General features: G+C 42.7%; 1 protein-coding gene across 1 annotated transcript in view; it reads left to right on the forward strand.

Annotated features, from left to right (window-relative positions):
• kek3 (kekkon 3) overlaps positions 1–19,271 on the forward strand; it is a 36,714-nt gene extending 17,443 nt beyond the window's left edge. The window contains exons 2-3 of the mRNA XM_064679334.1: positions 13,780–15,677; positions 17,011–19,271. Coding sequence (XP_064535404.1) covers positions 13,825–15,677; positions 17,011–18,190 — 3,033 coding nt within the window. The 5' untranslated portion in view covers positions 13,780–13,824 and the 3' untranslated portion in view covers positions 18,191–19,271. The remainder of the gene's footprint in view (positions 1–13,779; positions 15,678–17,010) is intronic.
• The last annotated feature ends 1,014 nt before the right edge of the window (positions 19,272–20,285 follow it).

Here is a 20,285-nt window from a genome sequence, read left to right on the forward strand (position 1 = left end):
AGAGACCAGTCCTAATGAATGCAAATGAATGGCAGCTACAGCTAAAGCAAAAAACAACCAGCTTAATTACTAAAAATATTTATTATGCGCAAAAAATATAAAACGAAAAATTAAATTTCATTACACATATGAGTGCCAAGGGAACCAGCAATAAATGCACTCTCTGCGGGGTGCGGAGGTTGTGTGTTTGTGTGTGTGCTTCTTGTTTGTTTGCACATTTAATTTAAATATTTAATTAAAATTTCGAGCGCGGATTGATTCAGACAATTAAAAATAGCACGCGCGAGCATAACTGGCTCAGCATCAAGGGGAGGATGGTGCAATGGAACAGGTGAAGGGAGGGGGTGGGGCGAGGGTTGTTGGTAGGGGTAAGCTTACCTTTTACTTTGCTATCTGTTTATCTGTTTGATTATTACAGTTTTTGCCTTTGGAAAACAAATTGAACAAATTTGTCGCATTTCGCTTTTTTTCCTTTTGTAAATATGCACGACGAATTAAATCAGTTGTGTGTGAGCGTGTGTGTGCTTGTGTGTTTATGTGTATAACTGATTGTGCGTGTGTGTTTGTGTTTGTTTGGCCATAATCATAATTAAAAATTGTTAGATTTGCCTGCCTCGTATGGAGGCAATATACACATTAAACCAACACCGCAAAAACAACACGCAACAAACCTTACCACACATGTGTGTGAGTGTGGGAGTCTGTGTGTGTGTGTGTGAGCATTTGTTGCAAGCGGCGAGCGTCGCTTTTGTTTTATTTGCATTGTACTGATGCTGGTTCCAAGGATTCTTCTCTGGTTCTTCAGGGCTCGGCTTTGTTTACTCTTCGGCTTTTATGCGCGCAAATTGTTTACTTTTTTAGTGGCTTTTACTATGGCACACAACAAATCTTCGAATTCTCTTTGTTTTTTGCATACCAAATACAAATGAGAATTTATTTCGGTTTTGTTGCTGCTTTTGCACAGACTCAGCTGTTATTAAGTTCTTAAATGCCTATAAAAATGTGAATTTACAGATATTTTTTAGATTAAAGTAAGCCCTTTATCCAAAGATATTAGTTACTATTCTCAGGCAATTTTATTTGCTGAAATGCAATGGATTATTGCATGATCGACAAAGAGTGAGGAACTTATGCCGAGCTCTGTACGTATACATTAAGTAAGATATAAAATTAAAGATTAAAGCGAATTTCATTTTGAATCGATTGCATAAAAGCTATGTCGAATCAAAACAAATCAAGTTTTGTGAGGCAAACAATTGAATTTGTTAAATTCAATTGATATATTCAAATTAAATTGTAATTTGAGCTTAAGAAACCAATGCCACATCAAAGTTTGAATAGTTTTTATTTACTACTTGTGGATAGTTTAGGTTTAGATATTGGAAGCCCAAAGATTAAATGTAGCAATGGCTGCTGAGGTATTCGGCAAAGAACAAAAACTTCATATATATACAATTATACACTTATAAAATATATTAAATACATTTGTATCTTAAATTGGAAATAATATGTGAAAATGGTTTACTCTAATATTGAAATGACGTCTATTTAATAATACGTTGGTTTTGGGAAAACCTATTACAATATTTTATTATTATAAAATCCCAAATTGTTCATAAGTTCTTTGCATTGAGCTAAAGAGCATTTCTCGACGGGCTTGCCAAAATCCATTGGGCGCAGCTCACAGGCCAACCTCTGCCCCACTCTAACCACATAATGTACAAACAATGCGGTCTGCTTTTTTCATGGGCAAAAGAAAAAGCACTTAACACCCGCTCAGGCTGCATAATGGCATATAGACCGCCCTCCCTTCCTCAACACCAGCTCTCTGCACGGGCTCCTTTCCCACAGACACACACGCACACAGTCTCACATGCAGACGCATATGGAACTTTCTCGCCTTAATGTGGCTGCCGAGCCGCTGTTCGGTTCGTGAAAGGCAAAAATGCATACAAATGCATTTCATTTGTGGGCAGAATTTGCACCTAATGTGGCAGACTGAATGCTGATGCTGATGCTGATGCCGCTGGCAGTGGGATTGGAATTGGGGATTGGCAATGGGATTGGAGCATTGCCGAAGCAAGCCAGAAGATTGCTTCGGCTTTTATCATTTGCCACAAATTTAAAGCCCTTTAGTGTGACTTAAATTGAACCTTATGTGCGATGCTGTGTTCAGGCCAAGTGAAGAGCAGCCACAGCTGCCACATTCATTCGCTTGACCTTTGACAGCTTCAGGCAAACACAAAAAGCGAAAGTGGAGCACACCGACAGCTTTAGTGGCCACAACCACAGCCATGTCCTGGCATCAGGCAGTGCCAACTGGTCCAGAGAGCAGAGTCCAAGGGCCGAATGTTTTTAACTTTTGCAAGTTGTCTTTGCAATTTCTGATCCACTGACCTGAATGGCCAACCAGCTCCATATGTATAGATTGCCCATATATATATATAGCCTACATATAGACGCCTACATATTTGATGACCAAATGCTTTTCAATAACGGCAAACAACAACAAGGCAACAGCCACGTCGCACAAAAGCCAACAACAATAGCAGATAAACAATAAAAGTGACCAGCACGGAGAGGTCGACACGGGGGGTCGACAAGGGGTTCTGCTATAAAGGACTGGAATGATATGGCTGTATATGGCCAGGTGTGCGCCGGCATTGTGCCTGAGCAGCAGAGCTATTAAAATTTTTACTATATATTGGCATTTGCATAAATCTAGCGAGCTACAGTACGTGCTACCTAAGTGCAACATCTGTCAACAGCAATCAAATTGAATTTTGTATTCATATTTAAACATTATTGTTAACCGATTTAAAATATTTCAAGCTAAGTAATGTTATATTTTGCGTTATAACTTTGATTAACCAGTTTTCAAGTTATCTAAATGGAAGCTTTACTGTACTATCGAATAAATGCCAGCGGTGTGTCACATGCATTTTAAAATACTCTCTGCGCTTTTTAAATATGCATAAATAAGCTAAAGCGTAAGCCAAGGGGTAAACGGGGCGCAGGCCTTGAAATTTATTTCGAGCTAATGCCATTAAATGTATTGCCCTGCCTCTGCCCCTGCCCCTGCCCCTGCTGCTGCTGCTTCTTCTTATTCTGTTAGCCCCATTTTGTGCCTCATTCAATGAGGTTTATGCGGGCTTAGTTCTTGTCGTGGAATGTTTTAGCTTTATCCTGTCGATTGTCACCATAAAATCCATAAAATGGCCAGTTATTATAAATTGCTCTTGCGGCTATTGCAAACAATAAAAAACATTTTCCTTTCTCTTTTTTATGTAAATTTGTGTGCACATGTGTGAGTGCCTGTGTCTGTGTGTGTGTGTTCTATGCAAATGTTTTCCTATTTATTAAAAATAGCAAAAGATTTTTTTATAATCCGCTGCATTTAATTGACTGCAACTAACTACTGCAGAACGTGATGTGGGTCAACACGAGCCATACAAAAACTAAAAGAATACTAGAAATGAGTTATGTGCACATATGTACAGTAATAATTCGCAAGCAGACCCCATGGGCTATGGCAATCAATTCAAATGTATCGAGGGATAAGGTATTGTATTCATTTGCATTCTCTGATCCGCAACAATTTTAATTATGACAGTCACGTACGGGTATTTACATTTAATTTTTCGATTACTTCAACAATAATTCGTAATAGTTTGCTTTCAATTACAGCGATACAAAAACTAAAAGGAGGTAGCAAAACAATACTTTTAGCAAGTTTCAATTGCATTCAGCATTGCTGCGTACAAAAAATAAAAAAAGTTAGAATGTTCCATAGTATAGAATATGCTATGATACAGAAATGGGAATTAAGACAGCGATTTCACATACCTCGCATTGATAATTAATTTAAATATTCACTGATTTGTGGATTTATTTTCATTAACCCAATCTAGATTTCTTCAGTTAAGACGATTATTTAAGTCCCAAAAATAAAATCATTTAGGGAATCTGATTTCTCTAAAATATTCAGTTTCTTTAAATAAGTTTTTAAAGTATTGGACAATTAATTAATTTTACTAAATTTGGCGGAAAGAAGAATCTTAGACTTTCTGCTTTTTCTTGATTATATCGTTAGTTAAAGTTTTCACAGCTACAAGTCAGGTGACGAGCTATCCGTGCTTTTATAATGTCGTACACCAATCTGAATATTTACCTTTAGTAAATGTTTTTTCAGCGCTGCGCTAATAAACAAAGACTTTCACATGGCTGATTATTGTCATTGAACCGAAAACGCGACAACGAGCGAAATGTGTAAATGGAAAAGAAATCATGACAAGTTTTGCCTGGCAGATCCATCCATCCATCCGCTGAACCACTCAACCCCCAACAGCTCATCCAGGCAGCCATCCATCTGTGAGCTTAGCTGCCACTACTCGAAGATGTTGTTTCAAAGTTTCCCGAAGCAATCAACTAAGGCAGCGGCTCCCGAGCTGCTCAGCTTTGGAGCTCTGTTGCAATTGGAAAAGTCAACGGCTGCTTTCGATGCCAGGGGCAATATTGTCTCTTCTTAAAGATGCGCAAGGCGAAAGGGAAATTGAAAACAGCAGGCAGGTGCGCGAAGGAAATGCAATCAGGCAGCTGGCTCTGCCTCTGCCCTTGACTCATCCCCAGCTGATGTTGTCTTTAGAGAATATTTTCTAGATTTTTACAAGATTCTTACAATTTTCCTCGAGAATCGCGTTGCATTGCACAAATTACATAAATCCTATAAATATTTGCAATTACAAAATATTTGCTAGCAGAAAATATGAAGGCGCATATTCCAAGCCCGCGAATGTAACCACAAATACAATTTCTTTGTTATAATCATAATTACTAGTACTAGTATAGTATAGTAGTGTATATACATATATATAATTTTGGTGGGAATGAGGCAGGTATGCAGAAAATGAAATATTCTGCGTTTGTATATACCATATCCCTATTCTGCAAGCCACGTTTGGCATATCTAGCTCTTATAATCTTCGAGTTATGCTTGAAAGCAAGTCGCAAAATAGATATTATTTTTAAAATTTCAACGCCTAACAATAGGCTCTATAAGCATCTGAATGCTTTCAGTAATCCACTGATTGTGCGCATTTAAATCTTTAAGCTCTGATAGCTTGTTAGAGCTTGAAATTGTTTGGCTCTTATTCCAGCGAGTTGTATTTGTTGGATTAATTATATTCCTGTATTGCTCCAAATGCATTTTCATGCAAAATTGTTTTGCATGCACATAGGCAAATATTTTTTATTTGCCAAAGTTCTATTTTAGCGAATAGTTTGTGCAACTTTGCATTTTGCAAATAGTTTCGCTGCAACTACACAGCAAATAGAAATGAAAAACTGAATAATAAATGTGGCATTCGAATTTCGGCGACAAGCCAATCAACCGTAAACAGAACCCATTCTCATAGTTGGTATGCAGGATACCCCTCTTTGCCCGCGCCCTACAGCCCCTATGAACCCTATAAGGATTCAAGTGCAAATCGAGGCAACGTCGCGTAAAACGCGCCAAGAAATCGCGAGACGAAAATCTATTATATTATTATTGAGCTTTTATGCGAGCGCGTTGAAAGCATCGAAAGTTGGAAATCCTTGGCATACAGCGAAACGCATTTAACGAGTGCAACGCACGCCCCACGGCCCCACGGCCCCCACCCACGACTCAAGCCGGTTGCATGAGAAAAATGTGAACGTCAAATGGATTTTTATAGCTCCGAAGCTAGCTGGAGATTGCAGCGCTGTGAGCCAGCGTAAGCAAATCAAATTTCCGGTAGCCTTAAAGCTCAGTTCAGCCACTTTGGCAGCTCATCGCGAATCCTTTAAAGTGCCTGGCATGGCCATTAAAGTTGCAGTAGCAGAGCTGGCTGTCACGTTGCCCAGTTGGCCCCGGTTGCCCTGGTTTCCCCGGTTGCCATGGGCACCTGGACAATTAGCAGCAGACTTGGCCTAACGAAATGCGCTCCAATTTCGCTGATTTCCCCAGCAGCTTCGCAGCAACAACATCCAAACTTTGTCCGAATAATCAATAACTGTCACATGTATAGAAGTACCGCGCCCACCTATCTATTTCGCTCTTCCTCCCGCCTTTGGAACACAAAAGTTTTGGGCAAAAGTTTTGTGTCCAAAACTGATGCGTTGTTTTCATTTATTTTGATTGGCATAGGCAATTCATTCCCAGCGACTTGACAGAGAAAGTGAAATGGCATTGTGTTTGCATCAATCGAATGTAACTCAATATTTAAATGAATATTCAATTAAACACACAACAGCAAAACTCACAATGAATGCCAAATGCTGCTGTCCATGAATATAAACCTCAGGTCGATGGACTTCAGTTGGTTGATGAGAACAATAGAAAACTTTCACACAATTGCTACAATAATTAGTAGATATCATTGGTTATACTCCCTGAAGCATTTCAATTTTCCCACACACACAGTATTTATACTTGTGAATATATAAATTTGCATATATATTTATATACATTTTTGCAAATATGTACGTACCCAAATAAACATCTCTAAAAATACAAAAGTAGTAGAGAGCAAGTAAGAGTAGAACAGGAAAAAATGTAGGGAGAGAGAGAGAGAGACTGACTGATGGTTAGGGGAGGAGGGTATGATGGTATGAAAAGAAATAGAGTTTATTTGACTGCCAGCCCCATATGATTAAATACAGATTTTAATCAAATCTGATATTTATATAATTAAAGAAAACCGTATAGAGGGCCAATATTTAAAGATAAAAATATAAGAGAGCTAACATATATTTTTTCATTCAAACTAGTTTTCAAAGATCTATATAGATGCAATTAAAATTCACCAGTTTGCCAAAAATCCACTCTGCTAAATAGAAATGGAATTTCAGTGAAACGTAAATTTTAATTTCTCACGAAAGGTGCGAAAAGTAATGAAATAAACGAAGAGTACAGACGAAAAATCCTAGACCGGGCGTAGTCGGATGCAACCCTCTAGTTATTCAGATCCCATTTTTTAATGTGGTACTCAGAGCAATATTAATTTCACAAAGTAGAAAAGGGTTTTAATGCTGAGCAGATTATGGGACGCACATCAAACTAAAAGTTCAACAAAACAACATGGGTTCCTAATTATATTTTGCTCCGAAACAAAGGTATCTCCAGATCTTTGGTAAATTATGCCAAAAACTATGCCACAAAGACATTTATGAATTTGAAACGCATTTTCAGTAGCATTATTTTATATGGATATTCCTGTTTTGTACCTTGCGGCTTTTGCTTATCTACTCGATTGTTAGACCGGTTACGCCTCACATCCCGCCCCTTTCCCTTTCTCTAGCGAATGAGCATGTTCTTATTTTCATACCCTGTACCCATTGAAAATTGTTTAAATTGAGTATATTGTAGTTATGGCAAAGCCTTCGTCATTAAGTTTACATAGCTGAATTGAGGTGGATAGATCTGTCCATCGATTTGCATAAGCCCATATGCAGGTATAGAGATCAGAAATATTTCGGATTTTATCTATATTCTTTCTCAATGCAACTAATTAAGGTGGTATAAGTCTTGGGTACAGGTCATCTATAAGTCGAGCAAGCTCAATTATAGCCCTATTTTTATATTCCCTGTGGGCTGACATTTTATTGCCATAGCCATCAGATACACACCCATGCCTACCACCACCCACCACATGCCTACCCCAACACAAGTGCTGCCACACACATCTTTTGAGCTAATTTAATATTGTGCTTTGTATGATTTTCACATATTATCAGGAAGTTTTATTGCGGCAATTGAACACGTTTGTCAGTTGCTCTGTGAGAGTCAAAAAGACGAGCAGGTTCGCAACGTCCTTGTAGTCCTTGTCATAAAATTGAAGCACCCACAGTATTTTGATATTTATGTTCAGAAATTGTAAACGTATGCGAATACATGTGTGTAAGTATTTCTGTGTGTGTGTGTGTGTGGGTGTGTGCGACGGCTTATGCGGGCCCCCAAAGCGTTTTGTGCATGTGGTGGACCCGTCTTTGTTTTGTTGGGTTGTTTACTTTTATTAGCTTCGGTATTATTGGTTATTGCGGGGATACATTCAATGGATGATGGACAAAACATATCGGAATAAAATAGAAACGAAGAGAAGGGAGGAGAGTGAAGGGGAGCATTTAGCCAAAAGGTAGTCTATGGTCTGATTATATAATTTAACTTTTATTTCTACATTTATAGCTCAATAAAAAGGCACATCCCCATAGCCAATAGCTGTTTAATTTATCTGCCAATCGAGCCGCATATTGAATAGCACTTCGGAATTTATTATGTTCCCGTTCAGGGCGAGACCAAGAGATAAACGTTCCTTTAATAGCTACCGGAAAAGTTTCACATCGAGCTTTGTTCCAATGACAGCAGATAAATTTTAATGCACGATATGAAATGCATTTCTTTATGTCAAATTTATGCCGCCATTTGACTCACGCCAAGACAACAGTTGACATGCGAATTGCATTGAAAAGCTTTCCAACTGAAATACTTTTTAATAAACTAAAACTACAAAACTAAATATGGCTATGCACTTAAAAGTTAGGAGGAAAGAAAACGGGTTCGTTTGCGCAAGACATCTTTAAATAGTTTTGAGTTGTCTTGGCTAGATCTTTACAATATTTTGGTATAATATATATCAAAATGAGGCCATTATTCAACGCAAATACTATACTTCTGAAAATAACTTTTTCTTCTGGTTATCTTGTATACTATAAGAAAATCTGGTGAATTAATATCGGGAAAAGGTATACGGAAACATAAGGAAGCATATATACCTTTATTATATGCCTGTTCAAATTTTAAGCTGGAAACATCTTATGCTTGCAAATAAATATGTGAAGCATACTTTCAGGCTGCACGACGAATACGTATACGCCACGTTGCGCATGGAATCAAATGCATTAACATAGTTGCGCTTGTGGGCTGTGACCGTTGCTCAAGCAGTTTAAATCAACAACAAATGTTAATAGAACTGTTGACAAAGGCAACAGGAACAACAACTGAAGAGCGCACTTCAAAAATGAAAGCGAGGCGGTGAAAGTAAACGCTGTGTGGAGGCAGAGCAAACAATATACCCGGGCAAATAGCGGCAGCCGTAGAACTGAGCCGAGTTTTGGGCCATGGCCTTAACTGCAACTGCAGCGGCAGCTGACCACAAGCTAGGGGCGGCAGCGAGAAGTAAGCCAAGCCCTCGACGTAATCCGTAGGTTTTGGGCCCCTTGAGAAATAATGCTTAGCTGTTTTACTTTGTTTTTATTTTTTCCTTGCGCCTCTCATCGCCCCTGTAATTTTTTATGCCATTTTGTTTGCTTTCTTTAATTTTTCCTCTTTTTTTTCTTGCTGGCCAGAATCCTGGGAAAGTCTATTATGCTTACGAAAATTGCTTTACAGCTGCGGCAGCGGCTAGAAACAATGCGGCAAAGGTTACACAGCATAAAAGAAATACACACAAAAATGAATAATGACAGTGGACGCTGAAACGGGGGAATGGGCAGATAAGGGGCAGATTACTTTTCGCTAAGGACCTAGGCAACAGAATTCGCTATCAAAGTCTCAGCTGCGGCTGCAGCTAGTGAAAATATTTGCGCAGCCTCAACGGGCGTGGCAGCTGGACGGATGGTGGGCAGGGAAATGGGCAAGCCAAAAGTGCAGTTAAAATAATTTGCGCATAATGAAGCCGGAAGTGTGAACGCAAAAACAAGAAAAGTACAAGAAAAGGGAACTTCATTATCAGTGGCCGAGCAGCGGCAGCGGTGGCATCAAAAGAAAATTACACAAAATCTCCGGCAGGGTTTTCTAATTAAAGTTTCAACGGCGTCGGCGCCAAAGTGAAATTAATGGCGTTGCCATTTTAGCCGGCAGTACGTTGTTGCCTTTGTGTTTATTTCGCTAGCTGTTGCTGCTTACTGGCCTTTTTTCGTTTGCCGCTGCTCAGCTTTATGGAGTCTACGGCTGCTCTTTGGGCACTTAATCTGACGCTCCAGTCACAGCCCAGTCCCGAAAACCCCTAGCCCAGAGTCGCCTCAAACATCTTTCGCGGCAAATGTGTGTAATTTATTTGCAATCAATGCGGCCTGAAAGGACATTATTTTTACATTATAGCAGGACGAGCGAAACAGCTTTAGAGTGAAATAGATGGAACTAGAAGCATGCGTGAGTGCACGCCTCACACACACAGAACCTGGAGTGGACGTGTTGCCAAATCAGCAAACATTTGACAGCTGTCACTTAATATTCCATATACCCTCTAGCTGGCTTCTATTCAAGGTATGCTCATCTTAAGAAGAGTTACAAGCCGGCCTTGACTAAGAACTTGTAACTATCAAACACTTAGCCAATAAATGCTATTGAATACGATACACTCTTGAAATCATATATTTATAGGCCAACGTTGGGCGCCAGCCAATTAATGGGCATCAGCTTGGCTGTTTAACCAGTTGTTATAAAAAAATACTTAGGTTATATTTATAATTTTGCAGAGCTTATTATATATTTATCACATAATGTGCAACGTAATGTGTAATAAAATCAACAATATTTCTTTCATTTTTGATGAATATTAACTATACTTATTTGAAAGTAACATTGAACTTTTGCCCAGATAATCTAAGATTCCAATTTCAGTGCATTTCACACTGTGATCGATCGAATGAATGTTTAAATATGTTCATTCAAAGTTTTACCACAAATTTTTCACATTGGCGAGTGGAATTTTCCAAATCCCCATAAATGCAGAAAAGATATAGTGTTTGATAGTTAGTCAGGCCAATCTTGGTACTCTCCTGTGTAAGAATACTCATATTGGATTCATTAGGTTCAACCAACAATCTCGACCCTGCTCTTCGTCTGTGAGTTACTGGCAAGTGGCTGCCACAAATCTTTTGGTGCAGCGCAAAAAGTTTCTCGAACCCACGGCACGTATCGTGTGTCATAAGCAGAAGCGGCTTAAGGAGCAACGGCAACTGCGACTGCAACTGCAACTGTGACTGCAAGTGCAAGTTGGCAACTGCATGGGACGTGACACTGGCAGTTGGCAAATAAAATTATTAACCTCGCTGCAATGCAACATAAATAGGATTAGTGTCTGCAGTAAATGCTCAACAACAACAACAACAACAACTGCAGCAGCAGCAAAAACAAAGGCCGCAACAAAAGCGACCTGAACGAGTGTGCGTGTGTGTGTGTGTGTGTGCAGGGGGCAACATTTGCATGTTGCATACTTGACGGTGTCGTCATGCTCATATGATAAACGAAATGGCAACGACAATGCCTCACACATGTGCCCCATTGTCTCCCGTCTCTTCACAGTGCCTCCGCCTGCGCCTCGTGCTGTCTGTTTGTGGCCCGCTCGACGGTTCTTGTCTGTGGCGCAAAAAATGCGGCTGAGTATTTTAGCAACATGCAAAAAGTTTATTCCGTGCGCCGGCGACGTCGCCGTCCAGTGTATTGACCCCCAAAGGCCCCACATATGCATTAGTCACAAGACCGACCCTATCGCAGCCCCCCTTCGGACTCTCCTCTTCCTGTCCGCCCGTTGACTTGTCGCGGTTTTTGCAAAGCGTTTGTTTGCTTTGCGGCTTCCGGTTTTGTTTCGAATCCGTTTCACGGATAACTGCATAACCGCTTTAAAATATTTTTGTTTTGTTTCCAGCTGCACTTTTGCCAGCCAACTGTTACCATTATTGCCGAACCGGGCTGCCAGAATTTTTGCGGCTGCCATTTCGGGCTGTCAAGAGTAACAACAGTATTCAGCGTCCACTCTCAATGGTGTCGTGGAGTGCAAACATTTCAATTAAGCGCGGGCAGTATTAAACATCCCCATAACATCATAATTAAGTAGCCGAAGCCCTGAAATGCCGTGCAGAATGTGAAACCCAGCCTGTCACGTGTTCTGTATGCAAATTGAGAATAAAGTTATTTAAATGCCGCCGATTTTCCATTCAGTTGGGGGAGTGCATTTTAAAGATGCCAATTCGCATTTCCATAATTAACACAATTGACACTCACCTGTTTAAGCTGTTATTCCAATTAAAATGTGTCACTTGTGTTACATTCATCGCTAGATATCATATACACTTGTAGAGCGTACTATTATTTTTTCATCTAACGTGCAACGGACAAACGGAACATCCACGGAACCCATAAATTATATATAAAAGCTACTTGGCGTCGTAGGGTCAAATAAATAATGGTAAAAATGCTGGGAGGTATTCTGAAAAAATAAAAAGTATAATTTGCTTTTAAATTTATTACTATAAAAACAAATATTTTAACATATGTTGAGTAAAATATATACGTCCGCGCAGCTGTTCGATCCCTAGCTTAGCCCGCCTCACAACTGAACAGACTTCCTTTTTTAATCTTTGGCGTGTCCTGTTTCCATTTCTCTCTCTTCATTTCTTCCAATTTTCATTGTCTTCTATCTGTGCTCTTACCCTAGCCAGTTTTCTCTCATAGCTCATATTTGGCAGGTACCAAGGTACTTTTACAGTTTCTCTACATATTCCTTTCATGACACAACTCGTTTTCAGCTCGACGTTTTCTCAACATACTAGCTTATTATTTAAGTTTTTCATAGCTTTTCCTTTAAGATCTTCCCCACTCATCTTATCCAATTTGAAGTCTGTTCTTTACTCTTTGTTAACTTTTCCTTTATTATATATTCAATATAATAAAGTACGAAAATAATCAATAATGTGATTATATTTTGTTAGTGTGCTTTAACTAATAATAAAAATATTGATTCATGAGTGTGTTTCACATGTTTTCAACTTTTAAAAATCGTATCAAAGCTTAATATCCATGATTTTAATATTTATACTTCACTATATTGTAATTTAAGCAGATTCTGAGAGGTTTTCACAGACATTTGCTCTGCGCTTGGCTGGAAATATTAAAGCGAAATTGCTCAAATGTTGTGCATACGCCCCGTTGGCTGCATGCAAATTTTATATATTAACCGGCAACGGGTCTCAGTGCCTCGCAGTGTTTTGCTTTGCTTACTCTACTTGCATGCTGCTCGTCCATAATTGCAACATGCCGCAAACACAAGCCACGACATAACGGAGCGAACGAGAGAGAGAGACGGAGAGGGTTCGACAGGGGGGGAGTGTAAGGACTGCCAGACAAGTCAAATAAAAGCCGCGAGCCTCACGATAAAGCCCTAGTCAACCGGCTTCTTGAGAGGAGGCTAGGGCTAAAAATTGAAGCCAGTGCCACGGCTAGGCTGAGCTCGTTGGCCTGGTGTTGTTATGACTTAATGTCGCTGCGCCAAGTGACAGTTATGATGGAAGTACACCGAGAACGGAGGGCTTATTAAAATGTCGCAAATGCAAAGTTTATGGCAGCTGCATTACATAGCTCGCACCATTAAAAGGGGACGGGGGCAGGCCAGAAACAAAGCAATTACATAAGTTGAATGATTTTTAGAGGCAACTTTCTAGACAACCGAAACGAAGGGTTTCAATATAATCAAGGTGGTAAACTAGCTTTAAATCGAACGCATTTGAGCTGGATATTCCAATTTACATTTTCCCGAACCTCTGCTCAAGCGTTGGGATATATTTCCGATTTATACCCGGTTCAATCCATTTAAAATTAAATGTCTTGCTAAAATTAATAATTCCAGATAATCAACAAACATCCGATTATATTTATTCTTTAATCGATTTTGTCGAGTCTACTTCAGGGTTGAAGCGATAGAGACTATGCACCTGACCATCATTCATTCACTCACCGAACTTCTCTTTCACTTTGTTTTACAGGCAACATTAGCTGAGTTCAAGTTGCGATCACTGTCCTAGTATGCGATGGCAGCAGCGACAGCGACGCTGGAGGAGGATCGTGCCCGGCCCCGCGATATAGCTAGCGATAATAGCGCCCAGCAGCGTACGCTGGCCACGAAGGTGCGTCGAAAAGGACGCGACAGGCGACCACTGCGGCGACTGCATCCGCCCATACCGCTTGGCCAGCTGCTCTGGCTGCTGTGTTGCCTCAGCCAGCTGCGCGCCGAGTGCCCGTCGGTGTGCGAGTGCAAGTGGAAGAGCGGCAAGGAGTCCGTCTTGTGCCTTAACGCCAACCTCACACATATCCCCGAGCCGCTCGACGCGGGCACCCAGCTGCTGGACTTAAGTGGCAACGATATTCAGACCATACCCGATGACAGCTTCGCCTCGGCCCAGCTGCTCAATCTGCAGAAGGTTTACCTGGCCAGGTGTAGGCTGCGGCTCATTGAGCGTCACGCGTTTCGCAAGCTCATCAACCTCGTGGAGCTGGACTTGAGCCACAATCAGCTGTCCGCGATACCCTCGCTGGCCCTTTATCACGTCTCAGAGCTGCGCGAGCTACGACTCACGGGCAATCCCATATCGCGAGTGCCGGACGACGCCTTTGGGCATGTGCCGCAGCTGGTGCGCCTGGAGCTCAGCGACTGCCGCCTCTCCAGCGTGGCGGTGCGCGCCTTTGCCGGCCTCGAGAGCAGCCTGGAGTGGCTCAAGCTGGATGGAAACCGCCTGAGCGAGGTCAGATCGGGCACAATTACCTCGCTAGCCTCGCTACACGGCCTGGAGCTGGCGCGCAATGCCTGGAACTGCAGCTGTTCACTGCGACCGCTGCGGGCCTGGATGCTCCAGCAAAATATACCCAGTGGCATACCGCCCACATGTGAGTCCCCAGCGCGTTTAGCTGGCCGCGCCTGGGACAAGCTGGATGTGGATGATTTTGCGTGTGTGCCACAAATCGTTGCCACAGACACAACCGCCCACGGCGTGGAGGGGCGCAACGTGACGATGAGCTGCTACGTGGAGGGCGTGCCCCAGCCGGCAGTGCGCTGGCTGCTCAAGAACCGCCTGATTGCCAATCTGAGTGCGGCCGGCGCGGGCGAGGATGCCGAGGAGCCGCGCACAGCAGCCGCTACGCAGGGCCGCAAAACGTATGTGGTCAACATGTTGAGGAATGCCTCCAATCTGACGATACTCACCGCGGACATGCAGGATGCGGGCATCTACACCTGCGCCGCAGAGAACAAGGCCGGCAAGGTGGAGGCCAGCGTAACCCTAGCCGTGTCCCGCCGTCCCCCGGAGGCGCCACTCGGCGTGCGCATTGTGCTGCTGGGCGTGCTGGCAGCGCTGCTCTTTGTGGTGGGCTCCTCGTTTGCGGCCATATGCTTCTGCTCGCTGCGGAGGCGCCGCAAGCTGCGACTGTGGAACTCGGTGCCGCCAGTGCGACGCAGCGAGAGCTACGAGAAGATCGAGATGACGGCCAGGGTGCGACCGGATTTGGGTGGCGGCGCCAGCTGTGGCGGTGGCAGCGCCACTGGCGCGGGCCTCTTTCAGGATGCCGAGGAACAGAGCTATCTGCGGGCTGCGCATACGCCACTTAACGACCACGGTGCGGGCCAGGCGGCCATTGTGAATCCGAGCGCTGGCAATGGCACGCGACGCAACGGCGACTACCTGCATGTATCCACGCACTGCGACGACGACGAAGAGGACACCCAACAAGCACAGCAGGCACAGCCAGCACAGCCATTGCAGCCGTCGCAGCTGGGGCCGAGAAAGGGCTCCATGGCGAGCAATGGTATTTCCGCATCCGCAGCGAATAATACTGTTGCGGCCGCCGAGGAAACGGATCTGCACATACCGCGTCTGATTGACATCGGCGGGTAAGTTGACCTCCCTTCGCCCACAGTGCTATTCTCTGCCGCCTCAGCATGCCAGCCCCCTCCCTACCCATTGCTTTTGTTCTCTGCTGTTCGTTACTTCGAGTGGCAATTGTCCTGCTGCAGTCGCCCCGTCAAAGAGCTGTCATACTCTAGTGCGCTCCACGCCCGGATCCGTTCATATTATGGGCAACACTTGACACTTTCCGCTCGAGTGCTGCTGCACCAACGCCACCCCCCTCAGCCCACCTCATCCCTTTCATAGGTCTTCCTCACCAGTGTAAAGGCGCGTGCTAATGACGCGCGAAATATGCGATGGCTGCCACACGCGGCATATGAGTATTTTATTTTTGTGCGCCCCTCGTTGATTGGCGCCTCTCATGTTGGGGCAAACGAGCATGGGCAGTGTTTCAAGTGCCTCTCATATGCAATATAATGAATAAAGAATATGTGTACTTTGGGTGACAAGAAGAAGGGCTGCCTCTGTAGCCAATCCCGAAAATAGATACCAAGGAGAAGAAAGGGTTGTTCATTAATCAATAGACTCTGACAGAGCTTGTCAAGAAATAAGAAGAGCTTGCAACAGATTTAAGAATATGTGCAATTAACGAGGACGAAGAAGGTGGGCAAGGACAACACTCTTGCAACGTTTGCTAAGGTTGCCACATAAAATCTCAATAAATCTTGTGATATTATGTCGAAGTTAAATGGCGTAAGGAATATCTGATTAGTAAAACATTACAAAACAAACCCTTTCAAAATAGAGTCATGATTATTTTCTACTTATTTTTGCATGCAAATCATTTTTCAGCAATGACTGTAGATAATTTTATTATTTACAAAATTATGTTATAATAAGAACAAAATTATACAAATTTTCATCGTTTGGAATAATTTATTTTATCTTCACTGATTAATTTTATTATTGACCAATTTAGAGTTCGAAACTCAGGCCGAATACTGGTCAATTTTTAACAAGATAAATCATTCGATACATTTTTAGGCAAATTTATTTTTTACGTATGTTTTATAGTTTTGATGGTTCACTTGGTTAGGATGAGAATTGGTATTTATCCTATGACACATTCGTAATTCCTTTTTACATTTTGAAAGAATTTCTGAAGTTTTGATCATTTTAAAGCTTAAAAAGATCTTCAAGATGTTCTAAGCCTTTATAGAAAGCAAAAAAGCCTCCTGCTCCAGAAAGAGCACAAGTCGTAAGGATCGCATATGCTATTCCCCAATAATTTAAATGGATTTATACTTGTTCCTTCACACTTTTTTTAATTGCAACCTATATCTGTTCATTATGCACTTGTGTTTTCAACTTTTACAGCACCGACTCAGCGTCTAGTTCGATATCCAGTAAGGTGGATGCCGCTGCTCGGCTCGCTGGCTATGGAGGACACGCTGCCAGCTGGAAGACAACGCCAATAGCAACCACAAAGATCACATCGCCGCACAGCAAATCGACGGCGACAACTCAGGCCACTAGCACGCCCTGCTCGGCCACGCCCTATAGCCACTATGGCAATCACTCGGCGGACGAGATGGCCACCTCGGTGTTCTGCAGCAGCAACGGCGATGGCCAGGAGAGCGACCTGTTTGACAGCAACTATCCTGATCTACTGGACATTGCCAAGTACGCTGTGGCGCAGGCGGCGCAATCAAGCCACGCCTATGCGCCAGCTGGGGCGGCCCCAGCCAACGGCGGGCTCTGCACCCTGCCGCGGAAGCTGAAGCATAGTGGCAAGTATTTCCGCAACTCGTCGGACAGCCAGTCGCCACTGCTGGCGGACAACTCGAGCAAGTACGGCAGCAGCACGCTGGGAGACGGCAGCTTCCTGAACGAGGCCATGGGCCTGGGCAGGCGCTACTCGGCCGAGTCTAGCTATGCGAACTACGCCAGCACCACAACCTACACGGGTGGTGGCCAGCGTGCCAATAGCTTCTTGAACCTGGTGCACAGCGGCGGCCATAAAGGTGCCATACATGGACACCATTTGGGCCAGAAGCCCAGCCTGCCATCGTCGCCTGTGCAGCACCAACGCTCACTAAGCAGCGCGGCGACGCCGCTGCTTGACTTCTCGGCGCTGGCGACGCGCGCTGCAGGCGCGGCTAACTCCTCGGTGGCCGCCTACGACTATCATGCGGCGCAGCTGGAGCGCTTCTTGGAGGAGTATCGCAATCTGCAGGATCAGCTGTGCAAAATGAAGGAGACCTGCGACACTATACGCAAGAAGGAGACGCCACTCCGCGGCGCCATTGGCCAGTCGGCTGCCCAGCTGGCCGACCCTGTGATGTACAGCGCGGCGACTGCCTCGCATAGTCCGAAGCCGCCAACAACGACGCTGAAGGCGAAAACATTACTGCCCGGCCAACCACCCGATCCCCCGCCCTATTGGCTGCACCGCAACGCCATGCTGAAGCGCTTGAATCCAGATGCCAATGGCACGGGCAATGGGCCCACAAGCGCCGCCTCGCCACAGCCTGGCCAAGATATCTTCAAGAGCTAATCGAACTTGTGTACAGCCAAGGAATAAACCAGAAACCAGAAAAGTCTTCGGTGCACCGAAGCTTACATACCCTTGCAGAAGTACCCGCAAAGTTTAACTATTTAGTTCCCAGTAAAACCTAAACTCCGCCCTTTTCTCAACTGTAACTTTTAGTCAACATTTTCTTTCATTAAATATGTGATCTTGGGCTAGTTTCAAAGAACTTGCTTTAGAAAATTTTAAGGATGTCTGCCGAGCTGTTTTTCGAAACTTCAGCAAAATTTGATTTATTTGGCAAGAACAGTGACAGCTTTTCAGATTAAAATCATGTTTGATTTTCTTATTTTAATGAACTTTTAGAATGAAACTCTTTAAATAACAAAAAAATGTTCGAGGAATGTTTTTATGGAGAAGACAAACTCAAAAGTTTTTTAACTTGATATACATATGTGATGCCATGATTTTTGATAAAATATCAATATTTACCAACTTAGCAAGTTATTTATATACACTTCATTCGGATAAGCTTTTGTTTTCCAAATGTTTTATAATTCTGCAAGGTAATGTCTCTCAATACGAAATTTCTCTTAATTAGGCTTAGGTAGATGGGGCTCTTAACTGGTTATAACGCCAGCCCCTGTATTGTATTATAGAACACACACTTTTCCACTCTTTCTACTCGCTACGCATTCAACAGTCACATCGTAAGTGTATAGACAGAAGCCCCTATTTCAAAATCCTAACCTGATTGATAATTCCAAGACCCAAAGCTCTCGTGTTAGTCAAACTAAAAGTGTTTTTGTACTTTAAGCGATCTCATTAAAAACAAAAAAACCTAATAATAATTATAAATTAATAAAATACAATACGTATATTCTAAGTGGAATTGAGTTGGCACTGACTGCAGGCATTGATTGATTGATTGATTGATTGATGTATTGTTTGATTGTTAGACATTTTATTAGAGTTTTAAGTTATGAAATATCAAATCAAAGTTGGAAATATGGGAATATTTAAGGACGCCAACTCAATTCAAACGAAAAAATTGTAATTATCAATAATAACAGCAAAAAAAACAATTTATTTTAGGATGTCACTAAACTAAAACTCGAAAGACAAAACAAAACAAAAAAAGAAATAATAATAAATTAGTTGAGAATTGAAAAAAACACAAAAAAATGGCAACAACACCAAAGCGAATTTTAATGTCTTTTGGGGTGGCGGGCTGTCGGTTCGGTCAATGACTGGCTCAATCGACAACCGTGCAAATGTTCATTTCCGGTTCGCGCCCTTAATCAGTGAGTGGGCGTGCAGGTGTGTGGTGCATATGGAGGGGCCGCGGCAGGGCTATTTAAAGTAATTGTCGCTTGTCGCGCGACATTCACTGTGCTTTCTCTGCAAATTGCCTCGATATGTGTGTGTTTGTGTGTGTGTGTGGATGTGGATGTGGGCGTGCTTGGCTGCCACGCCCCGGTCAGTTGGCAAGATTAAACAATAATTTTATGGCACACACACACACAAACACACAAATCGCACCAATTGGTTTTGTGTGAAAATTGCGAACATTTCTTTTATTTCTTTTATTTTGCTTCGCATTTGCCAGCTCAAATGAAGTTGTAAAATGCAAATGAAGTCGCGTCGACGTCGTCGCGTTAAAGTTCATGTTCGATGTGATGTCGCCATAAAGCAGGATTAAAAGGAATTTATGAACCTTTGACACGGACGCAACCCGTCGCTGCGCCCACAACGACAGCAGCGGCAACGACGACATGATAGCGGACACATGCGGGCTCCACGTTCTCTTCTCCATCTCCCTATAAGCCCTCCTTTCGCAGCCCACATCCACATTCCGCACACACACACAATGACACTGAGCGCCGCTGACATTTTGTTGACCTGCAGGCATTTGAATAAAAAATGTTGCCTACTTTCTGGGGCCACATATGAAACAATTTGTGCCAGCGCCGCGCAGCGCCAGTGGAAAAAGGGAACTAAATGCTGGGATATACCAAAAATCTCTCTGAATATACAGTTTATAAATTTTTAACTCTTAACAATTTAAAAACTGTCTGCACTGCTGGGAACGAAGACAGTTCCATTCACAACTGGGTCTTAA

This window comes from Drosophila montana, unplaced genomic scaffold, assembly GCF_035044405.1.
Source record: "Drosophila montana isolate Dmon_TW-CO22-7 unplaced genomic scaffold, ASM3504440v1 contig_1_1, whole genome shotgun sequence".
NCBI classification, from domain to species: Eukaryota; Metazoa; Arthropoda; class Insecta; order Diptera; family Drosophilidae; genus Drosophila; species Drosophila montana.